This window comes from Uloborus diversus, chromosome 7 (genome assembly GCF_026930045.1).
Source record: "Uloborus diversus isolate 005 chromosome 7, Udiv.v.3.1, whole genome shotgun sequence".
NCBI classification, from domain to species: Eukaryota; Metazoa; Arthropoda; class Arachnida; order Araneae; family Uloboridae; genus Uloborus; species Uloborus diversus.
Window position 1 is genome coordinate 33,272,830 of NC_072737.1, and position 15,335 is coordinate 33,288,164.

Below are 15,335 nucleotides of genomic sequence, written 5' to 3' on the forward strand. Positions count from 1 at the left end.
CATTCAGAGAATCAAATAGGTAATTTTTTCCAAGAATGGAAAATCAACAAATGAGGCAGTGAGAAGTAAAGGGATCTAAGTGGACATTTTCAAGTTCTGAGTAAAACCTGTTTAAATATAATTTCCTAGGTAGGCTTTCATTGATTTTGTTTTCTAAATCATGCTGTACAGCAGTACCTACCAGGGCTACTAGTACTATCTCTTGCCCCAAGACAGAGAGGTTCACCTACCATTTGTACTGGTTGTCTCCAAATTTTTCATTTTGCTACTTACAGCCCTTTCTTTTCACTACCTCATATGATTTCAATGCATAAATCAGATTTCAGAATGAAAAGTTCTACAATTGAAAATGCACCCAACATTGCAAAACTGAATACTAAAACTACTGCTATTAAAGACTCTCAAATGCTGCAATTAGAGACTCATTTATTTGTTCAAAGAGTAATAAAACTGACTCATTGCAGCTTCAATAAAAGATCTAAACAAAAATGAATTTCAAAGATTTAACATTTTTACTCGTCACGCGATTAAGTACAATCAAATCTATAAAAGAAGTTCAATGTCTACAAACATTATTGTAATAAAAATTGCCAAACTTTTTATTAGTAGAAGAGCATCTTTGATATAAATACTGTAGGAAGTGTTAATAAAAGAATATGTACAAGGTATTTTTTCATGATAATGCTCCAAGATGCAGTTTAGAAAACTTGGCTTGGGTTGCTTTATAAAAAAGAAAGTGCACTACTTAATCACTTCAATACCCAGAATTATTTTAAAAGAGACGACTGTGAGAAGTTCTAGAAAAGCATTTGACATACAAAAATTTTTATCATCAACTTCTACTGGAAAAATTCAAGTTTATTTTACCTGAAAAACCAACAAAGCTTAAAATTATACTTTTTTTCTTGTTTCTGCACTGAAAAATTGAGAAAATTGTACTCTTTGAATATGTTACACCGTAAGCTAATGTGAGCAAGTGATGAGAGGTTATCTTTTCTCCTCTCTCGGATTTCCTTTCTCTCAATGATAACGATTTGTCGAAACCAAAACAATTTTTATTCTGTATTATCTTAAGTTGTTAAATAGTGCATACCTTAAAAAAAAAAAAATATTTGGTTGCTTATTATTATTTTTATTATTATTATTATTATTATTTTGCAGTTCCAAATACCCCTTATGAAGCCTCCCCATAGTGTACCACTTATAAAGCCTTGAAATGTAGAAATTACTGTATGTATATTAGGGTGGTTCAAAAAAACTTTTTTTCAGCTCGATTCCAGGACAACCCTATTTTTTTACACTTACTAATAGTATTATGCTGCAAAAGTTTTAGCTTCTTACTCAAATTATAAGAGGGTGTTCAATGACCCCTTAATTTAGCATTAGCCATACCATAGAAAATGCTATAAATTTAGAAACATTTCATTTCCTCAGCATTTTTTTTTTAAATAATGATTTTATTGCAATGTATATGCATATTACTAGTGTATATTATAATATGTAGCATTGTTTTTACAGTTCATTGTATTTTTTACCCCCTCCCCATACGTTTAGGGGAGGGAGTTGAGCACCCTCTTTCAGTTGAAATAGGAAGCTAAAACTCTTCCAGTATATTGCTATCCACAAGTCTAAAAATATTGAAGGTTGATCTGATATCTAGGAGAAACTTTTTTTTTTTCACATGCATTTTTGAACCACCCTAATGTATACGTGAGAGAACCACAGATCACTTAAAATTGATGAGATTCTATTCTATACTCTGCTTAAAGGACATCCATGCATCACTCTCCTGATACGCTCCCTTTCCCAAGGCCAATTGAAAAAGACAGCAAGAGCATTTAAAAAATAAAAAGGCTTTGCATATCAGAGGGAAAAAAACACACACACACACAGTGAGAGAAGAAACTTAAAAAATGACCTTTTTGCTATCAACATAAAAAAGGTTTCTGGACTACAAAAGAAGAGCCCCATGCCTGAAACAGCTAATGGCTCCTATAAGTCTAGATCCGGTCTTGTATGCGTTATAAAGGGGATTCTTTGAAAACTTGAAACTATATTGACTACACTTATTGCAAAGTTTGGCTTAAATATTATTTTTATGCAAATTTATAACTGGCATAAAAGTAAAATTTGTTAGTCAACCTCTAAAGAATTTTATTTACTTGCATAGCTAATTTTTACACTGCTTCATCCTTATGCAGTAAAAAAGGACCTCTTATGAGACAGAGGGCTGAGAAAAACTTGTTACCACGGAGCTACAAAGTACTAAAAACAGAAGGTACTCAGAAATCTTCAAATAAGGCTCAGCACGAGGCCGTAGTTTGGAAAAACAAGGGGAGAAAGGGGAAGCTCCCTGAGTAGCACTTTAACTCTCAAACACTATTACATTTATCTTTTAAACATTAAAAAATTGCGTGAGATAAAAGGAAAAAGACCTCATAGTTGATATATAATACTGGTTTTACTATAAAGATATAACTATCCCAGAGCTCGATTATGACAGTACGGGGCCCGAGGCACACACTTTGTGGCAGATCCCCCTCATAGATTATTTTTATAATCAGAAACATGAAAATATCACAAAATTACTTTATGAAAATGTTTTTCAAACATTTTAGCTAAAATACTATGAAATAGTAAAACAACAAAGGATTTACTTAATGACTAGAAAACTAATTTCATCTTTTTTTCTAGTCAAACATGTAAACTGCTGACACTGAAGAAATCTTGCAGTGAGGAACACATTACAATATTTTTCAGTTTCTTGACTTTTTATCATTGATCAGGGAAGCAAAGTTATCAAAAAAATGTCACAAGGGCATCTGCCCAGCTTGCCTTTGCAGTAATCAGGCCCTGAATTATCCTTACACTAAACAACTGTTTTCTTAATGCTTAAATCCGATTTCTTCATTTAAAAATTTTATTTCAGTACAATGCAGCCCAAAAAAAAAAAAAAAAAAAAACAAAATCAGAACTTATGATACAAAAAAACCCCTTCAAATTCAATCAATACAACGCCGTCCAAAAAAAAAAAAAAATCAGAACTTATTATGATAAAAAAAAAACTTCAAATTCAATTTTTAATTACTCCAAAATGACTTATGAGTATAAATTAGCTTTATGAAAATTTAAAAAGCACAAAAAATTAAAAACAAACTAATAAACCATTTTGAACATAATAGATTGATCACCTTAGGAGTTGTTCACAAATGTCACACTTTGATGGGGAGGCGCGTTTGTAAAATTGTGAGTTCGTGACAAAGGGGGCAGAGAGGGAAGTGACAAAAAATGTGACATCAAAAGGTTTTTTTAAATAAAAAGGTGTTTTTATGTAATATTTCATGACAGGGGGGGGAGGTGAAGAGTAACACTTTGTGACGAAGCGGGCGAAAGGTCAAATATGATGAAAAAAAGTCTAACATTTATAGACTCCCTTATTACAAATTAAGTCATTGTTCACAGATACAAACTATTTTATTTGAGTAAGGAAATATATAAGCAAAACATTTAATAAAATTTTTTAAATATACAGTACATTAACAGTAAAGTTTAAAAAATTGAGCCATTCAATAAAGCAAAAAAAGTGGCTGGCAAATTGACAATCATGTATATACAACTGTACAGTACAAAAAGAAGTAAACTATAAAAAATCTTAACAGCAGTTATACACACCTATTTATAAACTAAAAAAGTAACAAAAGATTGTATGTACATAGCATTTAGCTGAATGATTATTTGCATTATTTTCATAAAAAAGCTTTCATACCAAAGCACTTTCAAGGAGGGAAAAAAACAAAGATAATAGGGATGTTTTTTACGGATTACGAAATGTCTACCATAAAAAAATAACACAGTAAGCCTTCGTGATATTGCGCTTGTCAGGAAAAAAAAAACATGATTCATTGGCATCTTGCTAAACTAACGAATGGAAATTGGTACTTTTTAGGAGAGCCAAAACAATAATTTTTTTCCGAGGCAATTAGTTATTTTCAATGTTTTAATTTTTGTAGAGAACTTTGAGAGTAAAACCATCATTTAAAGTAGTAGTTATAACCAGTAGGTAGCCCATTCTGAGCATCGTGTCAAATCAGTGAATTTGAAGAACGATTTTTCATATTCATTAGTTTAGCATGGAGCCAACAATATATCGGGGGCATACCTAGCATGGGTAGCACCTGGGGCGGTAATTTATGTCCCCCCCTCCCCCGCCCCACAAACACACACACAAAAAAAAATAATTATGTTCTATGTAAACATAAAATTTATAAACCTTACATAAACTACATTTGTGTAAAATGAAAATTTAAGTGGGCTAATGTACAATAGACAAATAAAAACTATGAGCGCTTTTTACAACTTGCCCTCGACGCAAACGTGCAGGCCATAGAGAGATCAAAAAAGTAAGAGGGTGTATGAAATTGATGCCCCCTTAATTGCTTCAAACGGATTTCAAACACAGGGAAAGATAATGGAGTTCAGTTTTTTGGTATTTAAGGAAGTCACTACTAGGTCTAAGTATCGGCAATATGAACCTAATCCTGAGTATAGTATTCACTCCAAAATGTGGGGTGGGAAAGAGGAAATTTCAAATTTGTAGTCTTAAGAATGCATTTTAGCTTTATATTTTTCAAAAACTTGCAATTTCACTTTGGGTGTAACACACCCAGGCAGGTGATACCCAGGCGAAACGCCCCCCCCCCCCCACAGCAACACCATTGGATATATTCAAAACTATGATATACCCAAGGTCATGCAAAGTACCTATTCTGTTAATGTACCAGTAAATGATCTGTTAGCCTGAAAAAAGTCACTCATTCTCATATTAAAATGACTTTCTTAATATCAACTACAGAAAAAATTAATTTACAACTGTTCTTTTTTAAAATAGAAAAATTAATTTCTATTGATTTTTGCCGAAAAGAGAATTCAAAATTGCAGCTCAAACTGCAAAAAAATTAGATGAATAGAAAACACCAGTTTCTTTTATTTATTCAAAGACAAAATGGTTTTTCCGGAGAAATGTGATATTTTTACTTTAGTGGTCATAGTTTTAAAGCAAAGATTTATCTACTTGCAGTTTTTTGGGACATAACAAAAAAACATGATGCATCTGATGATGGTTGCCGTTCACTGATCATCCATGAAAAGTTACAATCAGGAGTTACAGATACTTTGATGAATGTAGATGTCAAAAAAAAAAAAAAAAGAATTTAAGTGACTTAGCATTATATATATGCTGGATCCTTGGCCTCTCATTATAATAGGATGTCATCAGGGGCAGATACAGACGACTATTTTAGGAGAGGGAAAAAGTCACACGGTAGAATATAGGTTTTTTTGGGTGCAAAAAACACCCATGACCCTCTCCTGAGTATCACAGTAAATAAATGGCATTTTAATCGGAAAATAAATCAGTCATCACAAAAATAAATAAATAAAGGAATATTTTACTTTTAGATCGCCTATGAATTTAACAGCATTTTCAAGACTAGGAGTATGTATAGTTTTGCAAAAATTACGGGTTAACTTTTTTTTTTTGTGGGGGGGGGGGGGTAGAAGTGATTGAAATACTTGGATAATTTGTTGCCTGCATTAGAAATGCCTAGCTTTGGTGACCATGAAGTAATGTTGTTAACTTAGCAATAAATAAAAATATGCAAGTAGAATTCACTGCAACTGAATATAGTTAAACAAGATTATGAACAAGAGATTTGGACAATTAAGGTTTCACTGTATTTTCATTTTCATAATTAAGAGCAAAATTAATAAGACTATAAATGTTTAAACTGATTTTACTAAAAAAAGATGAAAATAACACACACACATAACAAAGAATATATTAAGTGAAATATGATAAAAGTACATTTGAAATATTTTTGTACAAATAATTTTTATATTGCTTTATGTACATAATATACATACAGAGTTTTAAATCCTATTCTATGAGAATAAAATTATATACGCAAAACAATTAACCAGCAATATAGAAACTGCATATAAGAATAATCTTTCACATATACTTGAAGCATTTACATCCGTACACTATGCATAGAAATTTCAGTACACTTGGATAGCAACACAATGTAATATCTATTTACAATCTAAAAACATGTTTTCCTGATTATTCATCAGTTAAAAATTTCGAAAGAAAAGAGTGAAACATTTCCGGAACATTCCATATCTTCCAGGGGAAAGCATAGATAAAAATTTTCAAAGGACAATACTAACAACATTTAAAATATAAAAACTATTCAAAGAGAGACTAGAATAAAACTTCAGCAGTAAATACAAAAAACGTATTCATGAAGTTGTAATCTTTTCAAAACACTGCTTGCGATAACTGTCGATTTCGTGGGATATATTTATCCGATGATCAAATTGTGAGATTAAAAACTGCTGCGTATAAAGAGTTCCTTGGAATTGTTCAAAAGAAATGCCCCATTCCTTTAAGACATGCTCTTCAGCATTAGGCTCTGGATGGGTTTGAAAATCTGTTTTGCTGGACTTTGTGCAACTAACAGAATCATCATCACTTTCATTAGAAACTTGGTTCGCTGTTTTGGATGATGATCGCAATGAACTTAAGCTTTGCGCACTGGAACTGAGATTGTCGCCATACAAATCCAAGTCATCAAGGTCCTGAACTATACTTCCAAGTTCTCCCATTTGAAGTAGCAATGTACCTGCACCGAAAATAGAAAATATTGCATAAAATAAAGTTAAAAACAGGTTTTCAATTGCAGTACAGTAGAGTCTCAAAAATCGAAGGTAATTGGGGCTCATGTTACCTCGGATTGCTGAAAACTCGGATTATCCTGAAAATTCTTCCAGACATCACTTATGATATAGCACAAGGTGCGGTCCTTTTTTTATTACAAACGGATATTCGAAAAGGAGTGTAAAAACTTTCTTTGGGGCAAAACAATATCAATTTTGTGCAGATCTAGTGATTATCTCCCAAGGTTTAATCCATATCTTGTGTTAATGAATTTTTTGGGCCACTTAGGGAGTGTTGTTGAAACGACTCTCTCAATGCCGTTTTTTTATTTACTATATAAAGTTAACGAATTTTTTAGTATCAAAAGATTTCTATATTAATATTTTATTGAAAATCATGTTTTCAACAACTAAAAATTTAAACTTCAAATATAAATGAAGCACCTCGGATTAAGCGGAACCACAAACTTCCGAGACTCTGAGTTTCGAGATTCTACTGTAATTCTATTTTAAAGAACAGTGCAACTAAGTGACTTTGTGCATGATAAATTTAGAATCTGGTTTTGTAAAGAATTTATATTTTCAAAGTTGTGAGACAGTGTAATTTGATTCTGCAAGTGCAATAAAAAGATTTAAAAAAAAAAAAATCATGAAACTATTTGCAAAAACTTACAGGTGGTGTAGAGGTTCACACTGACAATTTGGAATTACATTGCACTGCGAGGTTTGAAATAGCCTCTTTATGAGGTAGAGGGTATTCTACGAGAGTTAGAAAACAAATGTTTTTGCTAAGGGTACTTAATGCTTTGAAAGAATTTACTTTCAGATAGAAAATCAACGCTGTCAAATAACAAAATACGCAACATTGCTACATATGCATACTTTTAACCAATGAGGAACTACGTTTTCAAAGTAGAAAAAGTTTAAAGCAAAGGCTTGTTTTACAGTAGACCCTCGTTTTATGCGGGGGTTATGTTCCATGGAAATTCCGGGTAAATTGAGACAACAGTAGTGTTAAAATAGGGGTTAGGTTCCGTAGGCAAAAAAACTATTTCATTCTAACGATAACTAATTATATAATAAGTTTAATGTGTACTTATATCGGTTTTTATGCACAACATGCATAAAGAAAACATAAATTAATTTTGTGTTCTGTTTATAAAGAGGAGCTGGCTATGATAGTCTTTTGGCAATCATTTAGAATTTTTCTCTGTCATTCTTTGCAGAGCATTAATGCATCCATGACCACTTGCGTCATTTCCAAGATAGAATCTTCCTTCACTAACAAATCAGAAAGATCATTTCTATTAAGATAAATAAATACCTTTGTGCTGAACAGCAAAGTAAGACAAAACAACGTTAGAAGAAGCACAAATTTGCAAATTACAGCAGACACGTGTTTTAGCGTTACAGGGAATGCCTTTTTCAATGCAAAAAATAATGAGCTTATGGATGAAAAGACATCCGACAAAAGTACTTTATCATTTCTATTGTCTAGGGAACGGCTCAAAAATTTCAATGTGAACGTTTTTGATTGTGTGTCCCGATGTTGATATCCTTATTGGTTTTGGCCGCCTTTGTCACTCCTAAAAGCTTTGCTTCCAGTGAGTTCTGAACTGTGTGAGTTTAATAACTTGACTTCTGGAAAGAGTTCTGGAACCAATCACATAAAATGTCTCTGGTGGCCCAAGCTCGATTATTAGCACACCAAAATGCAGTTTATTACGTGTAATCTGCAATCTTGAGGAGTTTGGATTTTGAAAGAGGAGAAAATTTTATCTATTTGCATTGAAGCATCTGCGTGAAACTGAAACTCATCTGCGTAAAATAAAATAAAGGTGTCAAATTTTAAACGACGTATAATCGAAATTGCGTAAAATAAACCTGCATAAAATGAGGCTCTACTGTATTACATTAGAGAAGTTAATGTTATTACATTAATAGTAATTAACGGAAAGACCACAAATGAACTAAAACAATTTTTTCTCAGGCATTCAGAATCTTAGTGTATCAAAACTTGCATATGCAACAATGTAGCTTTTCTAACTGAGAACCATACTAAATTTTAACAAAGTGAATTAATATTTTCTGCCCATTGCAGTTTATACAAGTGCTCCTAAAGATGCAATTAAATTTATTGTGCAAAGCTTGAAAATAAAATTTAAACACAACCAATGAAAAGTATACATAAAAGCAAAACATTATTTTAAAATTGCTAAAAACAAATCTTATTAAATAACAATTCATTGAGCAGGAATTTCATTTAATAAATCAGACGTTTTGATCCACCCTCATTAAAATTAATTTATTAACCCGTGTAATAATATCAGCTCTGATGCAATTCAAACAAACATTTTGTTTTCTTATACATTTAAGCTATAGTCTAGGGATTGGCAGGTAATTTTATTTTGGGGTGGGGATACTTTTGAAGAAGGTCCAGAGAAAACCATCATATTCTACACTAATCATTAAAGACTTAAACCAGTCATACAAATACTAGAAAAAGTGATCAAGATGGTGCCTAAAGGTATTGTTGCCAGTATATATATTTTTTAAAATAAATTTTATGTGTTTAAATTATTCTTAAAAAAACATATTTGGCGGAAATTTAATATTGAGTAATTTGGTTACTTCGAGTTTAGTTTTGAAGTGGTAATGCGAAACTGAACAAAATAAAAAATCACACTAATATTACTCACCAATTGTAGCAATACAATGATATATTTTTTGCTCTTCTTCATGCATGACAAACATATCATACATAGATTTCCACAGATCAATAAATCGTTCCTAAAAATCATGATTTGCACTTCAAAATACAAATAAAACAATTTTTAGAGACTAAAAAAAAGTACTTAACTCTACAGACCCAAGACAAACTTTGAATAATATATACATTTTTTCTTTCATCTTGTTTTTGTTTTAATCAGTTCAAAACACATACAAATAAATATACACATTTTTTATTTAAAAAAAAAACTTTATTTTTAAAAAACTTAGTGTCTTTTGGAGTGGTGGCATTAAAATAGCAACATTTTAAATCAGAAGAAGAAAGATTTGAATACTGATACAGTGTATTGAATACAGCAACACCTCATTTACCCAGTCACCATTTTTCCTGATCAAATTTGTGCAGCTTAAAAATATTTGCACTCGCTTAAATAATAATTCTAAATTACGATAGCCAAAATGTAACTATGAACCGTCAATATTCACTCCTTATTTCGATTTAATGTACAACTCCTGACTAGGTCGTGCAATAAATTACAGTCATCTAATAAACAATATGGCATATTTGGAGTGCCAGTCCAACACCACTGCAGCTGAACTAAAAATGATAAAGTGTTTGCCAGTAACAATCCTAAGTACATTTGTTACTAAGCATTTTGTTTTGCTGTAATAAAAGATAAGTCAGCTTATTTATGAATGTGTTTTACTTATCACTCTTATGACCCAGATTTTCCGTTTATCTAGATTGCCTTTGGTCCCAGTGTGGATAGATGAAGATGAACTGTATTTAAGGATTTTACAGTGTGTTTCATAATCCCCATATAAATAATAGCCAGTGATCGAGTAACCCGCGTGCTTCAACAATGAAACTCGTGCCACGGCATGATAATTTGATAATATGTTTTATTAATGTTTAACATGCAGGGAAAGGCTTTATCGTGACGAGGCTGAACTCGATCCAGAAACTTAACTGTTTTACTGGTAAGACTGTGTCATTTCAGGGGAATGAAGAAACGAAAAAATACTCAACAATGAACACTACCTACTGGAGTTTAGGGTTCATCCACTGGAGTTAGGGTTACAATTTCAACCATCAAAATATCACCAAACAGGCAATGGCTTCGTTCAAATGTAGAAAAGTAGAAGCAATTTTCACTCGTCATACCTTGACGGGAGACTTTCTAGTTTTTTACTATAAAATCGATCCACAAGCACATCATTTTCCATTTCAGAAAATGTAATTTTCATTAGATTGCAAACAAGCTATGGTTTGTCTGTCAATGAAATACCCTTTCTTCAGCACTGTCATCTACTAACAAGAATATTAACTAATTATGTGCAGCATTAACACATTTTATTAATCTTAGCAGCAATTTTTATTAGTGCTTCTAACAGGTGAGGCTGAGACAGAGAAGGATAAACAAAAATTAATTACAAGAACACATGAAAAAATGCTAGTTTAAGATTAAATCAGCAAGTCAAAATTAATGAAATAATTTCAAGAAGAATACTAGGTACTTGCCTGATTCATAATTGGCAAATGAAGAGAAGTATTAAGCAAATAAGTTTTAAGCTCTTTGGCAGTAAAATTCTCTGTAATGCATCAAAAAATTGTATTAAGAGTAAAATATGAAAAAATCCTGAAAACACATAAGTAGCACTGCTAAATTTTTTTTAGATATAACCATGAACAAAAGTTTATTGAACAATGACAAATGCCGTATAACAAATTGAAATTCAATTCTCCAATTAAAGAAGGCAACATAATATTGCTAAAATAGGTTCATTATTTTTGTAAGTTTTGAAGAGCATTGCAGTTAAGAAGTATAAAACCATTAAAGCAATTTCTAATTTTAATAGCATGATTCATTAATATAATTTTAGAAGTAACATAAATGCTAATATTCTGGGATACACAAGTAAAACGAATTATTGAAAAAAAAGGGGGGGGGGGTCTTTGACTCCAACTCCTTTACCCCTAAATCAGTCGGACTCTGACTCCGCAAGCACTGGCAGAGTTACAGATTTTGAGGGAATATGACCAATTCAGACTCTTGGAACTTGAAAACTTCTACTCCTGACTCCGATTCCTTTACCCCAAAATCAGTCCATCAACGACTCTTTGACTCTGACTCTGTAACCCTGGTCATTGTTAGTTCTCAGGATTAACGATACGTCACCAAATTTGGTTAACTTTGAAATGTAAAGGAATTTTTCTGAGAAATAATAAACTGAGTTGTAAGTCGATAGAAATTTTATAAATCACAAAAATAATGCATGCTTTAAGTGGGGTTTGCTTGTTAAAAGCGAGTTCTGCTTCCATAGACTTAACACTGAACAGTAGCGTAACTATGGGGTCTGGCGTCCCTCGCGAACTAAAGAAATTGCGCCCCCCCCCCCTCAGGGTCGCCCACGTGGGAAGTCACCGGAGGTCATTGTGACCTCCAAAAAAAATTCTTTTTTTGGAACATTGATTCGACAAATAGGAGGCAGCATTGTAATTTTCTTTCTTTTTTTTTTTCGAATTGTTTTCAATGATGCCTAATGTTCCTACTCAGTAGATTTTATATATGTGTCTCTAGCTCTTGCGAGGTTTTTTTTTTTCTTTTTTTTAAAGCATTTTTCAAATTCTATGATCAAAAAACAAACAAACTTAAATTTTTTTTTTAATCAGTTGAAATGCCGCCCCTTGGCTGCTGCGCCACTGGCGAAAGCCACTCCTGCCAACCCTTAGTTATGCTACTGACACTGAACAAACCAAATATCTATTTTCAACTCTTCAAATATGGGGTTTCGTTAAATCAGGGTTCGTAAAAGCGAATTTGACTGCAATAACAATACTAATTCAATGTAAATTAGTTTCAAACCACTTGAAAAAGAAGTCTGTTTTCGAAATTAAAGTTGGATTTTTAATCCAAACTGACCTTTTTTTTGGCTTCACAAAAATCCATCAATCATATCTACCCAATAAAAGAGAGTTTCCCCACATATTTTTTCCTATATAGTTTTCTTTGTGACATATTTCTCAAACAGTCCAGGTTGAAATGAGTATGTTAAATTTTACGAAAATGAATTCCTAAAAGTATGATCAAGTAACATAATAAATTTTTTGCATTTAAATTATTTCCGAATCTGATCTTACCGGCAGGTAAATTTGATGGTGCAGGAAATGAATGAGCAGAAGGATCACTAGCTGCTGAAGTATTACTCTCAATACTACTAAAAAAATCTTCAGCCTCAGCAGCTTCTTCCGGCTCCCCTAAAAGTAAATGAAAGACTTGAGCTAAGATTCCTCTTTTAAAAGAATTATTTATCATTTTATATATTTTTTAGTTTTGAAACTTTTTGAAGCAAAATTATGAAAGACACTGTGTTTCATGCTAAAAACAAATGATGGCCAAAACTTAACAGGTCAAAAATATGGAACAGACAAACCCTTGTTTATTGCAGTTAATCTATTCCAGACTCTAAGGCCGTAAGTGAATTTCCGCAACATAAGATTCTTTATTTATAAATTTAATATTTTCCTACAAGAGAGTTGAAAATTTGCTTACAACCTTATAAATGCATTTTTTTAGCATAAAGTGCTTGCTCTTTACACATAAAACAACAACCTTTAGTCAAGACTTCACTCACATCACCCAATGTACTACACAAAATGAGAAAATAAAAAAAATTAGATGCTATTAAGTATCAAATTACTATTATTGTGTAGTAAAATACACCCACAGTTGATACAGAGTACCAATAACATATGAAAATAGTGCAACTTTCTCAATGAAAAAGTAAGTAAAAGAGAGGCATAGTATTTCTCTTGCCTGCCTCTGCATTCTTTTGAAAGTAATGCGTAATGTTTGAAAAAAAAAGTTGAACACTATTTTCAAATGCAGTTATCTGCTTGCAATAAATACTGTGTTATAAAACTCCCCGGTAAGTGTTCATTAGTTGAAAGCAGATAGCGATTTTTGTATAAATCCCCCTTTCATTTGGCTTTACTATATGGGACCCTTAGAAGAACTTTCCTTACTTCACAACAATATTTTGTTACTCTTTTGTGGGAAAGAATTAAGAAAAGCTCATTAGAAAAGGCTAATGAATTTGAGTATGTTTGAAAAAACCGTGATAGAGTGAAGCTGCGAAAGTCAAAGTACAAAGTGGCAAGGGAGGAGTGCACTTGACATGAAGTACTGTACTGTACATCATGAAGTTGTTTTCTTTATAATTCATAAAAATAAAATTAAGTCAATAAAAAATAGCAATAATGTTCAAACGCAAGTTATATTATGAAAGTAAGTTTTGTCATTTTCCTGCACAGAAAAGACTTATTGCAAAGTTAAAAAACACATAACAAAATTTAGAATATTTTTCCAGGAAAAAACTTAAGAAGGTATTTTTTGAAGAAAACACAAGGAGCATTACAAAGGCCTAGAAAATACATATCTCCAATAACTTTAATTTTACAATCTTTTGTAGAAACCAAAATATCGGTCGTAATTAACATCTCCACCAACAGAGAGGTGTATTGGTTTAGCATTGGCCAGTTATGCCCAAAGGTGCAGGTACCAGTCGGTGAATTTTCAAGATGCGGAAAATTGACAGCATCCAAGTCATATTATTATGCAGCATGTAAAAGATTCCTTGAGTACTTGTTTGGCTTTGAGTACTCATGCAAAATTCAATTCTCAGTGCAGTCTTGCATTGTTAAGAGCCCAGCTGCCTCCATGTGGCTGGGAAGCTGAGCGTAAAAATTTTCATGGTAATGGCATCCACCAATAGTGGTGCCACATGAAAGTGTGGTCTATGAGGAATGCATTTAGTTTGAGGAAGGTTAGTAGTTATAAGGCAGACACATCATAAACAACAATTGGCCATCTATGGATAGTTAACATGCCGACAATTAAAAAAAAAAAAAAGCTACTTATTTTCCGCACAATTAATACAAAGCTTTACATAATCATATACCTGATAATGAAGTTGTGTCACTAGTTACATCAGAAGATGAACGGAGTAAATGGCATAAGTAAAACATCTTGAGTTTCAATTCTACATCACTTCTACAAACAACTGCAAGGAACTGCAGGAACTCCAAAAAGCTCAACATGTTATCTTGATTATCATCAATTAACTATTAAAAACAAATTATGTAAAATCATACTCAGCTTTTTCGTAAAGCATGTCAAATCATAAATGCAACATAAAAAAGTAAAGAACTAAATTTTAAACATTAAATTTATATTTCCTTCAGTTTAAAACTTACTTAAAACTCATTTTTAACATGTTGATTATACATGATTAAATTTAAAAAGAAAAATAAACACATAACTACATGCTCACTGTGCAACACATACAGGAGAACTAAATCTTATTTGTACCCTTTATTTATACCAGAGATCGTAAGATGTGCATCACACACATGTACATAAAAATATTACATACAAATCTTAAAACAGCTTATGAAATAATTATTTTGTGAACAGTATCGCAACCAGAAATTACTTTCTGGGTGGGTTTCTTTTTTCTTTTTTTTTACCTCCCTTAAATTTGTATAAACTACTGTATTAGGGATGGCAATATATGTTAAAGGCCAGGGTTCTGATTCCAAAACCAACCTTCTGGCTGCACCATTGTTAGTAAAACCATTCTTTGCTTTGAAAGAGCTATTTTTCGTTTATATAACTTAAATATAACAAATGCAACACACAACTGAATTTCAAGTCGTTATTATCATCAATAATTGTCAATTTATTATCCCTTTACTTAGGATGTAGAATTAGAAGACACACCAGTCAAGAATTCTAAGAAAAAGAACCGCAATTTTCATAGCGATCCAAGCAGAGGAGTGATCATTTTTCAAACATTCACGTAACGAGGGCAGATATTTGCATTCA

The 15,335-nt window shown here is 32.0% G+C and overlaps 1 protein-coding gene across 1 annotated transcript in view; it reads right to left on the bottom strand.

Annotated features, from left to right (window-relative positions):
* Positions 1–6,300: 6,300 nt before the first annotated feature.
* The window catches only part of LOC129225778 (TBC1 domain family member 9-like), an 89,339-nt gene continuing 80,304 nt past the window's right edge, over positions 6,301–15,335 (bottom strand). The window contains 5 exon segments of the mRNA XM_054860287.1: positions 6,301–6,683; positions 9,417–9,507; positions 10,970–11,040; positions 12,590–12,706; positions 14,410–14,572. Of these exon segments, the coding sequence (XP_054716262.1) occupies positions 6,301–6,683; positions 9,417–9,507; positions 10,970–11,040; positions 12,590–12,706; positions 14,410–14,572 (825 nt within the window).